General features: G+C 61.8%; 2 protein-coding genes and 1 long non-coding RNA gene across 5 annotated transcripts in view; all 3 read left to right on the top strand.

The window, feature by feature from the left end:
* The window catches only part of SHC2 (SHC adaptor protein 2), a 43529-nt gene extending 39434 nt beyond the window's left edge, over positions 1-4095 (top strand). For 2 of the 3 annotated variants that reach the window (XM_054473572.2, XM_054473571.2), the window contains 2 exons: positions 1784-1917; positions 3385-4095. In XM_054473572.2, the coding sequence (XP_054329547.1) occupies positions 1784-1912 (129 nt within the window). In that variant the 3' untranslated portion in view covers positions 1913-1917; positions 3385-4095. Of the gene's footprint in view, positions 1-1783; positions 1918-2423; positions 3273-3384 lie in introns of all 3 variants that reach the window. The other variant, XR_008497431.2, reaches the window with a different exon arrangement.
* A 3091-nt stretch (positions 4096-7186) lies between these two features.
* On the top strand, positions 7187-9741 carry LOC134738865 (uncharacterized). Its single transcript, XR_010125038.1, has 2 exons — positions 7187-7458; positions 7496-9741. It is a non-coding gene; the product is annotated as an uncharacterized LOC134738865 (long non-coding RNA).
* A 1105-nt stretch (positions 9742-10846) lies between these two features.
* On the top strand, positions 10847-13001 carry C2CD4C (C2 calcium dependent domain containing 4C). Its single transcript, XM_054473606.2, has 2 exons — positions 10847-10988; positions 11591-13001. Exon 2 carries the CDS (start codon positions 11631-11633, stop codon positions 12894-12896), a length of 1266 nt encoding a protein of 421 aa, XP_054329581.1. The 5' UTR covers positions 10847-10988; positions 11591-11630; the 3' UTR covers positions 12897-13001.
* The last annotated feature ends 1518 nt before the right edge of the window (positions 13002-14519 follow it).

The following is a 14519-nucleotide window of genomic DNA, read 5'->3' as shown; positions in this document are numbered from 1 at the left end:
AGGTGCCCGCCACCACGCCCTGCTAATTTTTGTATTTTTAGTAGAGACGGGGTATCACCATGTTGGCCAGGCTGGTCTCGAACTCCTGACCTTGTGATCCACCCACCTCAGCCTCCCAAAGTGCTGAGATTACAGGCGTGAGCCACCGCGCCTGGCCTAATTGCTTCAATTCTAAGATATACACACTCCCCGCCCGAATTTCGATGTTTCTGGAGTCTGGATTTTGTTTAAAAACCATTAATTGCATATTTGAACTGCAGCATTATTTTACAGGGAGGTTTTTCTGTTCTCTCTCCTCCTGGTACCTAAAATTGTGGCGCATCTTACAGTTGCTCTGGGCCAATGAGATTTAGTAATCTCCAGCTTCTAAAGCGTTTTAGGGTTTACAAAGCATTTTCCAATTTACAAGGAGTTCTAGGGTTTATGAAGCATTTTGAGCGTCTGAGGGCTGCACAGGTTATTTCCCAGGTGAGGAGGTGCTAGAGGGTTCGGAGGCCTCTCAGAGTGTAGGAGGCGTTTTCAGCCATCCTGCCGAATCCTCAGGTGGCTCTTGGGCTGGTGTGAGCCTGGTCTGTGCGTGAAGCACACTGCGGCGGGCAGGTGGGGGCGCTTGTGCACCCCGGCCTGGGACAAAGCTGGAGGGGGCAGGGCTTGGGCGAGAGGTGCCTGTTTTCCCAGTTCCTGAGCCCCCTCCAGACTGTTTCCGGTCTCCCTGCCACCGCCTAGCCTCTAGCCTGGTGTGGGATACCTCAGTTCTTTCCCAGGCCAGATTTTCTCTGTTAAATGAATCGCTGGGGTCAGACCGGCAGCCATTACACCTGGAGAAGCTTCAGAACGTCTACCAGTACGTTGTTAAAAGGCAGATTCCCAGCTCCCATTCCCAGTGCCACAGAAGGACATGATTTTGCCACAGGCCTAGGAATGTGCATTTGTCCCTGTTCCGCACGTGAAAGGTGCACAGGGCCCCCAGCCTCACCCAGGAACTGCTCGGAAGCTGTGGGACACAGAGTCTCTTGGTTTTGCATCCAGTTCCAGCACTCAGTAGCGCTGAGATTCTCATTCTAAAATGCAGATGGATTTTGATTTGGTGATTCAGATTTTCAGGCCTGTGTCTCCAAGATTTCAGGGGTGTGTTTCCTGGAGCTGCAAACCAAATGGCCACACACGAAGTGGCTTAAAACAGCAGAGGTTCGTTCTCACAGCTCTGGAGGCCAGAACTCCCAACTCACGGTGTGGCCGGGGCTGGTTCCTTCTGGAGGCTCTGAGGGAGCCTCGGTCCCAGGCCCCTCCCAGCGCCCGCTGCTGGCGGGCCTCCCGGGTGCTGCCAGCCTTGTGGACACACGGCTCCAATCTCTGCCCTCTCCTGCGCATCTGTGTGTTTTCCTTTTCCTGTCAGCACAGCAGTCAGTGGACTTAGGGCCCCCGCGGCTCATCCTGGACGCATTTGTCCCAGGACCTGTCTATCTACAAAGATCTTTTTCCAAATGAGGTCACATTCATGGGCTCTGAAGGCTAGGACCTGGCTGTATCTTCTTGGGGTCACCCTTCAGCCCCCGACAGGAAGCGTGGCCCCAGAACCCTGGGGGTTTCCGAGCCCATGCCCGTGTGTGGTTCTGGAATTCTGAGGCTGATCCTGTGGCTGGTGTCCCGGAATTCCCTGGTCTGGCCACTCGTCCATGCAGGCACCCTAGGGGTTCCCCGGCAGGACCCCAGAACGCCAATCTCCGACTCCACGGGTCCAGGCGGGCTCCCGGGAGCTGATGCCGAGGTCTCTGTCCTGCAGGTTCGGACGAAGGACGTGCTGTTTGAGAGCATCAGCCACCTGATCGACCACCACCTGCAGAACGGGCAGCCCATCGTGGCCGCCGAGAGTGAGCTGCACCTGCGTGGCGTGGTCTCACGGGAGCCCTGAGCCAGGTGTGTGGCTGCCGCTGTGGGTCGCTGGCCTTGCCTCCTTTGCCAGATTCTTTTCTAATTTGAAAATTGAGACCTGGTTCACGCGCCGTGCCTTTCTCTCTAGAGGGCACGACTCAGGGGTGTTGAGCATCCGAGCCGTGCAGCCATCTCTGTCGAGTTCCAGAACATTCTGTCAGCCCCGAAAGAAGCCCTGTCCCCACCAGCCGTCACTCCCTGTCCCCTCCCCAGCCCCAACCCCCACACATCCGCCTCCTGTCTCTGGATGGGCCTGTCCTGGACATTTCATAGCAACGGGATCCCACGCTGTGTGTCCTTCTGTGTCTGGCGTCTCTCACTGAGCGTGACGTCCTCCAGGGGCATCGCGCTGTGGCCTGGGCCAGAGCCTGGCTCCTGTTCTCGGCTGGATAATGTCCCACTGTGTGACGGGACCACGTTTTGTTTGTTCATCCGCTGATGGACGCTGGGGTTGCTTCCGCCTTTTGGCCACCGTGAGCCTTTGTGTGCAGGTTGTGTGTGGACACGCGTCACTGCCCGTGGGTGGGTGTGTGCCTGAGGGTGGCAGTGTGCAGCCACGACCGTGACACTGCGATTAGCTGTGATGGACATCACCTGGTCTTTGTGGACCCCTGTTGCGTGCTGGGTGTCCGGGCCTCCTTCCCAGAGGAGGGGTGAGCACTGCTGGAGAGGACGGTGGGCTGGGACAGGCAGGTCTGGGTGATCTCACGGTCTCTCCTCTGGGGTGAGGTTGGGGCAGGAGAGGGTGCAGCTGTGGGGCTGGAGGGAGTGGAGGCTGAGAGAGCAGCCGGCGAGGAGGGAGGGCCTGCAGGGGGACGGGGCCGTGGAATTTCCCAAGGGCTGTGCTTCTGGGCCAGGTCGGGCTGCTCTCCGGTCCCCATGACAACAGTCTCCTTCCAGCCTCCTCTCTCCTGGGCGGCCCCTCCCCCACGCGGCCGCGGCCTCCACCCAGCCCCCAGCCAGGCCTCGGGCTGCAGGCAGAGGGGGTTCCGGGTCTGGGAGGGGCTCCCATAAAGCACCTGAAACTGCCTGCGGCCTGCGGCACGCGGACTCCTGTGTTCCGTTCGCACCGGTCCCTGCCTTTGTTCTCTCGGAAAGGCGTTGGTGACCCCAGGAATAACCTGGAAGGCAGTAACGATTCCTGCTCAGGAGGCAGTTGCCCTATCCTAGGAATGTGCTCAACCCTTCGGTTCTGAGACAGGCACTGGGATCGGCATCCTCGCTTCCTTGCGAGGAAACAGCAGAGGTTAGGGCACCGCCCTAGATCCACAGCAAGGACTCAGGACACCTGCACCGGAGCCCCAGCCGTGCGACCTGAGGAGCTCCTGGCTGGACCTGAGGTGTGGCAGTCGTGGAGATGACGGCGAGGCAGAAGAGCGTGTGGCTCACACCAGAGCCCGGGTCTGCGGCCACCGTCTCAGCCCTGACCTCACCTTCTCTTTCTGCCCGCAGGTGACCGTTCTCAGCCCCGGCTCCTGCCTGTCGTGGCCTTGGGGCTCTCAGCCCTCCTCCTGGATCCTGGTCAGGCCGAACCGCCGCTGCCTCTCCTTCCTCCGCATGAGCCTCTGGCATGGTCCTTCCTCCAGCTGGCCCCCGGCTGGGCAGAGCCTCCTCCTGCCGGGGCCCCTGCCCACCCCCTCCTTTGCCTGGAGTGAGGGTGTTCATACCAAAGACGGAACCGTTTCGCCTTTAAAGAAAATATATCCAGAAGCAGCCGCTGCCTTGGAGCCCTAGCCTGTGGGTCCCCCTCTCACCGGGCTGGTTCAGTCTAATTCCCCGGAGAGTCAGGGCTCCCCGGACCCTGGGGAGGAGGTGGATTCCGGGCCTGGCTGGGCTTCCTTTTCCCACCTGAGGACTGGGTGCACAGTTGTCTTTGAGGGAGGACGGTTAAGGTGCTTTGGGGTTCTCAGGCCAGGACACATGCTGGCGCTGAAGTGGAGGCAGCCTTGAGGTCACCTGGGATCTCGGGGTAGCCAGGCCGCTCCAAGACAGTGGATATCGAGGCAGTCGTGAGGCCCCTACTCCACCTGGGAGCAGGGGAAGGACGTGGTTGCCTGGCCCGAGCTGCGCCCAGCAGCTTCCCCCCAATCCCGCCCTCCCAGCTGTGGACCCAGACCGGATGTTCGGATCGGTTTGTAATTAAACCTGGGAATGGCCACAAGAGCACAAGCCCACCTGCGTATCTGGGGGCCCTCGCGGGGCTGGGGCTGGGATGAGTCTCCCAGGTGGAGAGCTGATGAGGGGGCTCAGAGGGACCACATTTGGCCTCCCTAAGGGCCTGGACTGGGAGAGAAGGAAGGTGGGGCTGTGCGTGTGCCCATACCTGGCAGATTGTGGGGTGACCCCTCTGCCCAGCAGCCCCCGCATCTCTCTGGTTACCTCTGTTTTATCCAGGATAAAACACACTTCAACTTCTCCGCTAAACACTTCTCTCACCTCCTGGGAGACACCCTAGTTTATCACCCGAATGCCAAACCTCTGCCTTTCAAGACAGCCCAGGACATCAGACAAGAGCTGTTTGTTTTCTTCTCCAAGATGCCCCCAGCGTGGCCCTAGATGGGCCAGGCTTTTCTGTTGTCCTAGCTGCTTCTCTCCAGGACATCCCCCTCGATGCCCTGCTCTTCCCGGACGCCCAGCATCGTGCTCAAGCACCCCAACTCCATTCCTTAGATCTGCTGTCATGTTATATCTGAGCCTCTGGCTCCAAGAGACCCCCCAACTCCTCCCACAAACACAGCATCTTCCCAGGAGAGAGGTTCCCAGCCTCTCCACATCCCTGCAGGGCCACATCTGTCAAGGGCCGAGGATCTCTGGCTGCTTTCTCTGCAGACGGCAGGCCCTACCCCCTGCCCTGGGGGACAGGTCTAGTGAGGGTGTGTGTGGGGAGAAAAAGCCACTCTAGTTTGTCCTTAACTAGGACCGGAGCCTTCCAAAGGCAAACCCAAAAGGGGCTTCGATGACACGTCTCTTATTTCCGAGATGTGGAGGCAGAGCCACCCATCCATCCTCCTATCTACACATCTATCAGTAACCCATTCATCCATCCATCCATCCATCATATATCATCCATCTATAAATCCATCAGTAACCCACTCATCCATCCATCATACATCATCCATCTATAAATCTATCAGTAACCATCCATCCATCATCCATCCATCCATCCATCATGCATCATCCATCTATAAATGCGTCAGTAACCCACTCATCCTTCCATCCGTCCATCATATATCATCCATCCATAAATCCATCGTAACCCACTCATCCATCCCCCATCTACACATCCATCAGTAATCCACCCGTCCATCCATCTACACATCCAACCATACATCCATCCCCCAATTTACACATCAAGTAATCCACCTACCCATCTCCCATCTACACATCCATCAGTAACCCGCTCATCCATCCAACAATCTGCATATCTAGCCATCCATCCATCCCCACATCTACACATCCATCAGTCATCCATCCAGTCACCCGTTCATCCCCCCATCTACACCCATCAGTAACCCAGCCATCCATCTATCCATTCACCCACCTGGTCCCCCATCCATCTACCTAAGCCTCCATCATTATTCCATCCATCCCTTTTTCCATCTGTCCATCTATTCATCATCCATGCATCCACCTCTCTCTATTGCTCATCCATCGTCTGTTCATTTTCGTTCCTTTCACTGCTCCATCCATCCACCCACCCACCATCTTTCAGCATGCTTGCATTGAGCATCTTTTATCTGCCAGGAGCTCTGGTGGGCAAACAAGATGCAGTAGTGACCAAGACAGATCTGCCCTCATGGAGTTAATGGCCAAGTGATATTAATCAGCAAATCACCACTCAACATACAATAACAACTGTGGAGTGGGCGCGGTGGCTCACGCCTGTAATCCCAGCACTTTGGGAGGCTGAGGCAGGCGGATCATCTGAGGTCAGGAGTTTGAGACCAGCCTGGCCAACATGTCAAAACCCCAGGTCTACTGGAAATACAAAAATTAGCTGGGCGTGGTGGTCCTATAGTCCCAGCTACTCGGGAGGCTGAGGCAGGAAAATCACTTGAACCCGGGAGGCGGAGGTTACAGTGAGCTGAGATCGCGCCAGTGCACTCCAGCTTGGAGGACAGAGCAAGACTCCATCTCAAAACAAACAACTGTGGAAAACAGTGCATCACGGAGCTTAGAGATCCCAGGAAATCCAGGAGGGTATCTTTGCGGGAACAACACAGGGACTGTGATTGAAGGATGAGCCCCAGATGAAGAAAGAGCTCTGGGCAGAGGAGACGGCGTGTGCAAAGGCCCTGTGGTGTGTTCAGCCAGCACATTGAGGGAGCAGAAGGGTGGCCAGTGTGGCTGAGGTGAGGTCAGGAGCGGGGTGAAGACACAGAGCTTGGGGGAGGCCTGGCGCCAGGAAGAGCTGCCAGGGGTCTTTTGAGCACAGGGCCAATAACATTCCCCGTAAGATTTCCCAATGGGAAGTAAACTGTTGGGAATTGGGAGGGCAAGGAGGAGGTGCTGGACCAGAGGAGTGCTGGGGAGTAAAGAGTGTCAGATTCCCAAGATGCGGAGGACAGAGGGGGTCTAAATGCACTTCATTCATTCATTCACAGCCCTGGGCCCTGGGCCCAAGTTGCCCATCCACACCCCACCTCCGTCTGTCCTCTTCCAAGTCCCTGTGTAAATAGAAACTGGCGCCTGCTGGGACATGAGCCAACAGCAGCATGAACTCGGGGGGCTGAAACTCTCCCTGCTTTACAGATGAGGAAACGGAGGCTCGGAGAGGCGAGGTGACCTCCGAGACGATCCCACTGGGAGGTGGTGAAGCTGGTTTTGGAGGGCCCCCATCTGCCAGTCCCTTTCTCTGGGCTGGAAGAGTCTGGGTGCCCAGACGCCTGGCTCCAGCTGGGTCCTTACACCTGTCTCCTACCCCTTCCTACCTTTGTACTTCCAATAATTGGAATAATTAAGTCGATAATCCACTCCTCGGGAGCCTGAGCCTGGAGTGGGAGGCAGGAGAATCCTGGGTCACATCCGACCTCTGAGCTGCGCAGCCTGGATGAGTCGTTTTTTCCTCATCCCCTGCATGAGGAGACAGGAGGATTTGCCGTGGAGGATCCAGGATGCCCCAGGAATCAGCCGGTGCCGTGGAGGATCCAGGATGCCCCAGGAATCAGCTGGTGCCGTGGAGGGGCCAGGATGCCCCAGGAATCAGCTGGTGCCGTGGAGGGGCCAGGATGCCCCTGGAATCAGCTGATGCCGTGGAGGGGCCAGGATGCCCCTGGAATCAGCTGGTGCCGTGGAGGGGCCAGGATGCCCCAGGAATCAGCTGGTGCCGTGGAGGGGCCAGGATGCCCCTGGAATCAGCTGATGGGAGGGGCCAGGATGCCTCGGGAATCAGCTGATGCCGTGGAAGGGCCAGGACGTCCCGGGAATCAGCTGGTGCCGTGGAAGGGCCAGGACGCCCCGGGTATCAGCTGGTGCCTTGGAGGGGCAGGACGCCCCGGGTATCAGCTGGTGCCGTGGAAGGGCCAGGTTGCCCCGGGTATCAGCTGGTGCCGTGGAGGGGCAGGATGCCCCGGGTATCAGCTGGTGCCGTGGAGGGGCAGGAAGTCCTGGATATCAGCTAGTATCAACTGAGCACCCCGCCTGCGGCAGGCCTCGAGATCAGCCGGTTCCATGTGCTCCCTGAGGAATTGGGCTACTCCCCCGTGCCTCAGTGTCCCTCTCTGGAAACTGGCGATGGTGGCCCTCCAGGGCCCTCCCACTGGGCTAACCTGTGATGCACAAACCAGCCAGGTCCCTCCTGGGAGCTCGCAGAGAGTCCTGCTCCTGGGATTGTTTTATTGTTACGCCGTCCCCTCCCTTTCCTGAGGCTCCCAGGGTAAGTCTTCAAGCTGCACAGGTACCCAGTGGCCTCCTCAGCATTGGAGCTCAGATTGCAGGCCCCCCACTTTTTTTTAAACCACCTCCTTGTAGGTCCTCCAAGCTTGTTATCCTGGAGGCCACTGTGGGGCAGCCTTGGATTCAGGCCTGGCTCTGGGAAGCCCGGGGTCCCTGCTGGGGCCCCCGCCTGGGGGGATGGAGGGCCAAAGCCTCCCAGCATGAGGCGCCATGACTCAGGGCTGAGAGGGGCTGGTCAATACCACCTGGGCCCCTCCTCCAGCTTGAGCCCGAATCTACAGCATCCTGGTCTCCGATCCTGGAGGGCTGCAGCGAGGCTGCTGCAGAGGGAAGCAGAAGGTTCTGTTGACCAGGAGAGGCTCCTGTTTACTTACCAATGGTGCAGAGCTAAGCAGCCAGAAGGCCCCAGCCTCCCTGCCCCTGCCCCACCCAGGGTGGGGTCTGCGTCCGTCCACAGGGCAGGTGTTAGGACGCATCCCAGGTACTTTTCAGGCCTATGTTTCCCCAGCCCAATGTGATAGGGTGTGGGGATGGGGTGGGGCTTCTGGCCAAGCCAGGCTGTGGTAGGGTCAGAGCTCTGGGATGCACTTTGAGGGGCTGAGACCCCTTCCTGACCTGCAGAAGCGTCTGAGGAAGAGGGTGACTGACGCCTGCCTCGCACACATGGTGGGGCTGCTGTAGGCACTTTGCACATAGTGATCTGTTGAGCCCTCCCTCGAGTGCTGTGGTTCTCTGGGCTGCCGAAAAGACAGAGATCTGGATGCTTGTCCGGCGTCACACGGGGAAGGGTTGGCACCGGGATTCAAGCCCTGATTGACCAGCTCTGGATTCGTGTCCTTAGCACAGAAACAGGCATAGTGTAAACTCAGTGCCTCATCCCCCAACCCAGCTGGGAGGTGAGGGTCTGCCCCCACCTGGGCTAGGCAGGGGTGCCGGAGAGCGAACCCCCAATACCTGGGGCTGGTCTGATGTCAGGAGACCCGTCACTGCCCCTTCCTCAGACCCAAGCTGTCCCCTTCCCTCCCTGGGCCCCGCTGTCCTTGTCTGCAAATGGAGGAGGGTGGCTCTGTGGCCCCTGAGGCCCCCTCGCCTCAGGCCTGCTGAAAGAGCACTGTTTCAGGGCCATTGTGGCGTTGCTATTCACCCATTTGTTTGGCAAATGTTTACTGGAGATATGGCTGGCCTGTGCCTTGGGGACACTACAGGGACAGGACCTCCAGGACCCTCCTCCTGGCTCGGCCCAGCAGAGATGGTGGACAGACCCCCAGGATCCGGGCCCAGCAGGGGCGGTGGACAGACCCCCAGGACCCTCCTCCCGGCTCGGGCCCAGCAGAGACGGTGGACAGACCCCCAGGATCCGGGCCCAGCAGGGGCGGTGGACAGACCCCCAGGACCCTCTTCCCGGCTCGGGCCCAGCAGGGGTGGTGGACAGCAGCTCAAGGGTGTTCATGGTGGCCGGAGCTGGGGTTCGGGGGCCCTGCTAGGCTGTGGTGGGGCCCACCCAGGCTTCCTGGAAGTGGTGGCGGTGAAGGGGAAAATTCCTCGGTGTCTGCCTCCTTGTCAGACTTCGGGGCTGCGTCGTGGTTGCCCCAGCACCAAGTGAGGGCTCATCAACGTTTGCTGGGTGAGCAAAGCTTAGGTGGAGTCACAGCGCCTCCCGGTTTCACTTTCCCCTCCGGACGGCAGGACTCTAACCCCTCACTGCGAGGGTACGTGGAGAGTGGGGAGGCCTCAGCCCAGCTCCCTTGCCCTCCGGGACCCCTCTTCTACTGCTGTGGCAGCAGCCGCTCCTCCCACCTTGGGCCACGTCCAGACTTGGGGACATTCCCAGAATGCAGGAGGCTCCTGGACAATCAATAATTCAATAAAGCGCCAGGCGTCCGCCGGCTCCGGGTTGGTCCTGGTGATATGTTATCTTGCTGGCTCCATGCACGAGGAGGCTGGGAACTGCTCAGCTCGGTTCCAGAAGAGGAAACTGAGGCGGGGAGGGCGGGGAGGGCGGGGAGGGGGGGAGAGAAGGAAGCAGTGAAGGCCGATCACAGGAGCAGCTGGGAGGAGGGGGGTCGGGGCCTCAGGAGGGAGGACCCTGTGGTCTCAGGAACTGCCAGGAAGCCTGGGTTTGGACCTGGTCTTGCCCCCTCTAGGTTTCCCCATCCGTGAATCACACGCCTGTGCCTTCTCCCTTCGCCCCGACCCTCACGCTTTCCTGCTGTATTCCTGTTCCGGGAGTCACCATCCCTGCAGTTCTGAGCTGCACCTGTACGCTCTGTGGGCATCCTGCCCCTGCATCACCAGGGCTGGGGCCACCTCCCTACGTCCCAGCTGTGTCCCCGATGGCCAGGTCACTGTCCAGCATCAAGCGGGTGCTCAGGAAACGTTTGTCCATGAAATGAAGGAGGAGCCCCCCCTTCCAGGCTTCTTGGAGCGCTGCTGAGAGGTTGCCCATTTAGTAAGACCTGCTGTCCTAGCTGCTCGGTCCTTGTTTCTGGAAGGAAACCCCCCACCTTCCTCATCTACAAATTGGGAATTGCAGCAGGACCTGCGTACGGGGTTGTGTGAGAGTCGGAGACCCGCCAGGACGCTGGGAGGCTGGCAGGGAGGAAACGTTCCATCATAAACCCAGCTGCATTTATTACTGTTGCCGTCATTTAATTTGTCGTCGTTAGTCGGGAAAGCTCCTCGCCGGCAGCGAATAGGGGGTCTGGGACCCTCTTCAGATATACGGAGGCAGGGGCTTGGGGTTGGGAGTCCGGCTTCACGGAATCTGCGGGCGTGAGCGCCAGGGGTGGCCGTCAGCCAACCGTGACCACCTGCTTGTCTCCCACCGGCCCCCAGTCAGCCCCCGGGTCCTGGCGAGGCTCCTCCCTGCCACCAGCCTCCGGAGGCTGCGGGGAGACGGCCCCATCCCCTGTCCCTCGGGGGCGGGGGCGGGGGCGGGGGCGCGGGCGCGGGCGGGGGCGGCCGTACTCGGAGGAATACGGCGGCGGCGGCGGCGGGGCTGGGCGGTTTCCCGCCGCGGGTGAATGAGTCCGACTGCGCTGCCGCCGCCGCCCGCATCGAAGCTCCGGCCGCGTCCCCCGCGCCAGCCCCGGGAGCCTGCGCGCCGAGACCCCTGCGTGTCTGCGAACAGACCTCCAGCCTCGGGCCATCACCCCGGGCAGGTAAGTCCAGGGACCCCGCCCGGTCTGCGGGGACCGCCAGGACCCCACCCCCACCCCAAGCGGAGTCGGGGGAGGGTTGGGGGGGGACACCGGGGAGTCGACTCGCTGCGCTCTTGGCCCCAGACCTACCGCCCCTCCCTTCCCCCACCCCGAACGCCTGGCCCTCCAGTCCACGGAGAAGCTACAGGTGGGTGGGAGCTGGGGGGGCGGAGCTGGGACACCCCGGGGGGTCCACCCACATCCGTGTCTTCCCTGGGGACTGAGCGCGGAACTCTTTAGAATGAGCGCTGAGATGCTCAAAACCAGAGTGGGGGCGGGCGAGGGGCCAGTCTCCTCTGGGAGCTCCCCGGAGAGTCAGAGCGCGGCCCCCACCCCCCTGGGCTTGGTGCTTGGAAGTTAAGCGGGATCTCTCCGGAAATAGGAGGGGGGAACCCGCCTCACTCCTGTCCTGGGCCGCCGCGCCTGGGCGGGACGCCCCCAGAGGACCCCTCCACCCCCCACCCCGCTGGCAGGGCCGTGCCGGGTGGCCCCACAGGGAACAGGTGCCCAGGGCCCTCTGCCAGCCGCCCCCCACTGCTTCTGACCCCTGCTTCTCTTCCCAGACGCTGCAGCCCCTGTCCGGGCCTCTTGCCTGCCGCCCCCATGAGAAAAACCAACATGTGGTTCTTGGAGCGGCTTCGGGGGTCTGGGGAAAACGGTGCTGCCCGGGGCGTGGGGAGTGAGGCGGGGGACAAGGCCTCCAAGGGGCCCCTGTACAGCAATGTGTTGACGCCCGACAAGATCCCCGACTTTTTCATTCCCCCCAAGCTGCCCTCGGGCCCCGCGGAGGGCGAGGGACAGGCCGCGCTGGGCCCCTCCACGTCGGAACAGAACCTGGCCTTTGCGGCCCCCCGCCAGACCCCACGGAGCCCCCGGCTGCCCGCCAAGCTGGCAGCCGAGAGCAAGAGCCTGCTGAAGGCAGCCACCCGGCACGTGATCCAGATCGAGAGTGCCGAGGACTGGCCGTCGGAGGAGGCCGCTGCCGCCGACCCCCAGGCCCAGGGTGCCATGTCCCTGCCCTCGGTGCCCAAGGCCCAGACGTCCTACGGCTTCGCCACGCTGGCCGAGAGCCCCCACACCAGGCGCAAGGAGTCTCTGTTCCACAGTGAGCACGGGGCCCTGGCCCAGGTGGGCTCCCCAGGTGCCGGGCGCCGCCGGGCAGCTGCCAGGGCCAACGGGGGCGATGGGGGCCCCAGGGAGGCCGGCGGGGCCCTCATGAGCCCCGGCCGCTGCTTCAGTGGCGGGGAGAGCGACACAGGGTCCTCGGCCGAGTCCTCTCCCTTCGGGTCCCCTCTGCTCTCCCGCTCCGTGTCTCTGCTCAAAGGTTTTGCCCAGGACAGCCAGGCCAAGGTGAGCCAGCTCCGGCACTCCGTGGGCCGCCACGGCTCCCTGTCGCCGGACGACAGCACCCCAGACACCAGCCCCGGCAGCCGGCGCCGCCTGACCCGCCGGGCCCCCCCGGAACCCGGCCCCGACTCGGGCCAGGCGCGTGGGGAGCACACGGTCCACGTGGGCCCTCGGGGCAGCGTGCGGCTGCTGGCCGAGTACCAGGCCGGCCAGGCCCGCCTGCGGGTGCGCCTGCTGGCCGCCGAGGGCCTCTACGACCGCCTGTGCGACGCCCGCAGCATCAACTGCTGCGTGGGCCTGTGCCTGGTGCCGGGCAAGCTGCAGAAGCAGCGCAGCACCATCATCAAGAACAGCCGCCACCCCGTCTTCAACGAGGATTTCTTCTTCGACGGGCTGGGGCCCGCCAGCGTCCGGAAGCTGGCCCTCAGGATCAAGGTGGTGAACAAGGGCAGCAGCCTCAAGCGGGACACGCTGCTTGGGGAGAAGGAGCTGCCCCTGACCTCCCTGCTCCCCTTCCTGTAGAGCGGGGACCTGCTCGCTGCCCGCTCCGGTGCAGAGGGCAGACCCCGGTCTCTCCTCCACACCGGGTCCTGGCGGGCGGTCCGCTGGCTGGGGCTGGGGCTGGGGCTGGGGCTGGGGCTGGGGCTGGGCTGGGGCTGGGCTGGGCTGGGCGGGGAGGGGCTCACACTCAGGCTGGGCTGGGCGCTGATGCTGTAGCTGACGCAGGGTTTCCTGGGTCACCCGATGCTGACTGGGGTATTATTTTTCATGAATTAATTTCTTTGGAGGAGGAGGAGGAGAGGGGGCCTCGGGGGAAGAGAAAGGGCCACTTCGCAGGGCAGAAGGTCCCCCTTTGCTCCTCCACACTGCCTCGCGCCTTTCACACAGAGTTCTAGAAGGAGGTTCTCAGGAGTCCAGGAATCCGTGCAAGGGGCCAGGGCGGGGCCGTGGACCGGGCGGTCAGAAGTCTTGGAGCCCACAGTCTCCTTCACTGCACCCGTGTCTTCCTCCCCCACAGCCTGGCGCCATCCAGTTCCCACCCCGCGGAGAGCAGGGCCTCGCGGCGACACCGGGCCCGGGCTCTGCCCGAGACACCCCCTCCCAGGGATCAGGCTTGGCTCTGGGAGACCCCAGCTTCCCAGGCTCCGGTGGGGAGCGGGGCCAGGCGAGGGTGCCCTGACGAGGGTGGGTGCGGAGGGAGCAGCCGCTGCCACAGTCGGAGCAGAGGAGGTCTTGGCAGAGGTCCGCGGGGAGGAGACGGCTCTCCTGGCCTGTTTTCCTCCGACACCGTCGGCACTGGCTTTTTGGGTACAGGCCTGTCTGGCCATAACTGCTGTGGCGCCGGAGGGTCTTGCTCAGAGATGTCCAGAGAGCAGCCCTATGGCCCATCTGTCCTTGCTGGGGGCTGCCACCCCGTCGCCCTTTTGTCCAGCGTCTGCAGCTGGGAGCGACATGCAGTGATTGATGGCCGTGGCTTTGACGCCACGTGTGTAAATAGGCTGTGGCTACGGTGGGTGGGTCGGAGCCCAGGAGGCAGCTGGGGGGACCTGGCTATGGCCTTTCATGCTGCTAGGTGGCTGCAAGGCTTCCATTGTGTGGTTACGTGGGTCCTTGAATGATTTTGGGGAGGTTTCCAGCTCAGAATGATGCAGAAATGATAACACTCAAAGCAGGGGCCACGCCAGGCCAGTGCCTTCGCTTCTCCCGGCTGCTGGTGGGCACGGGGGAACCAGGGCACATCTGTGGCATCCAGGGACGCATCTGTGGCATCCCGGGACGTCCCTTGTCAGCCCGTTTGCCACACGTTGTTCCTCTTGACCAGGGAGGGGTGGAGGAGCTGCTTCCCAGGACTGGAGGAGCAGCTGGGCCCCTGCTGCACGTCCGGTGGGACACACCTGTGAGCCCTCCAGAGGGAGAGTGCAGGCCCCTTCTGAGCCTGGTGTTGCAGGCGCTCCACTCTCTCCGGAAACCAGGGCACCCGGGGCGGAGGCTCCTCAGGCCGGGGAGGCGGGGAGGGTGCCCTGCATGGAGAGAGACACCGGCGCTCCCCAACTTCTCTGCTGCTTACTCCTCCCAGGCCCCGTTCTCCCTGGGGTCCCCCGTTTAATAGCCCCCTGCACTGTTTGATATCTTAGTGTCTGAGGT

The sequence above is a fragment of the Pongo pygmaeus genome, chromosome 20 (assembly GCF_028885625.2).
Source record: "Pongo pygmaeus isolate AG05252 chromosome 20, NHGRI_mPonPyg2-v2.0_pri, whole genome shotgun sequence".
Lineage (NCBI taxonomy): Eukaryota > Metazoa > Chordata > Mammalia > Primates > Hominidae > Pongo > Pongo pygmaeus.
This window is presented reverse-complemented; position numbering and strand designations above follow the sequence as displayed.

Excerpts from the sequence above, each read along its gene's own strand:
- C2CD4C (XM_054473606.2), top strand. The coding sequence starts at position 11,631 with ATGAGAAAAACCAACATGTGGTTCTTGGAGCGGCTTCGGGGGTCTGGG.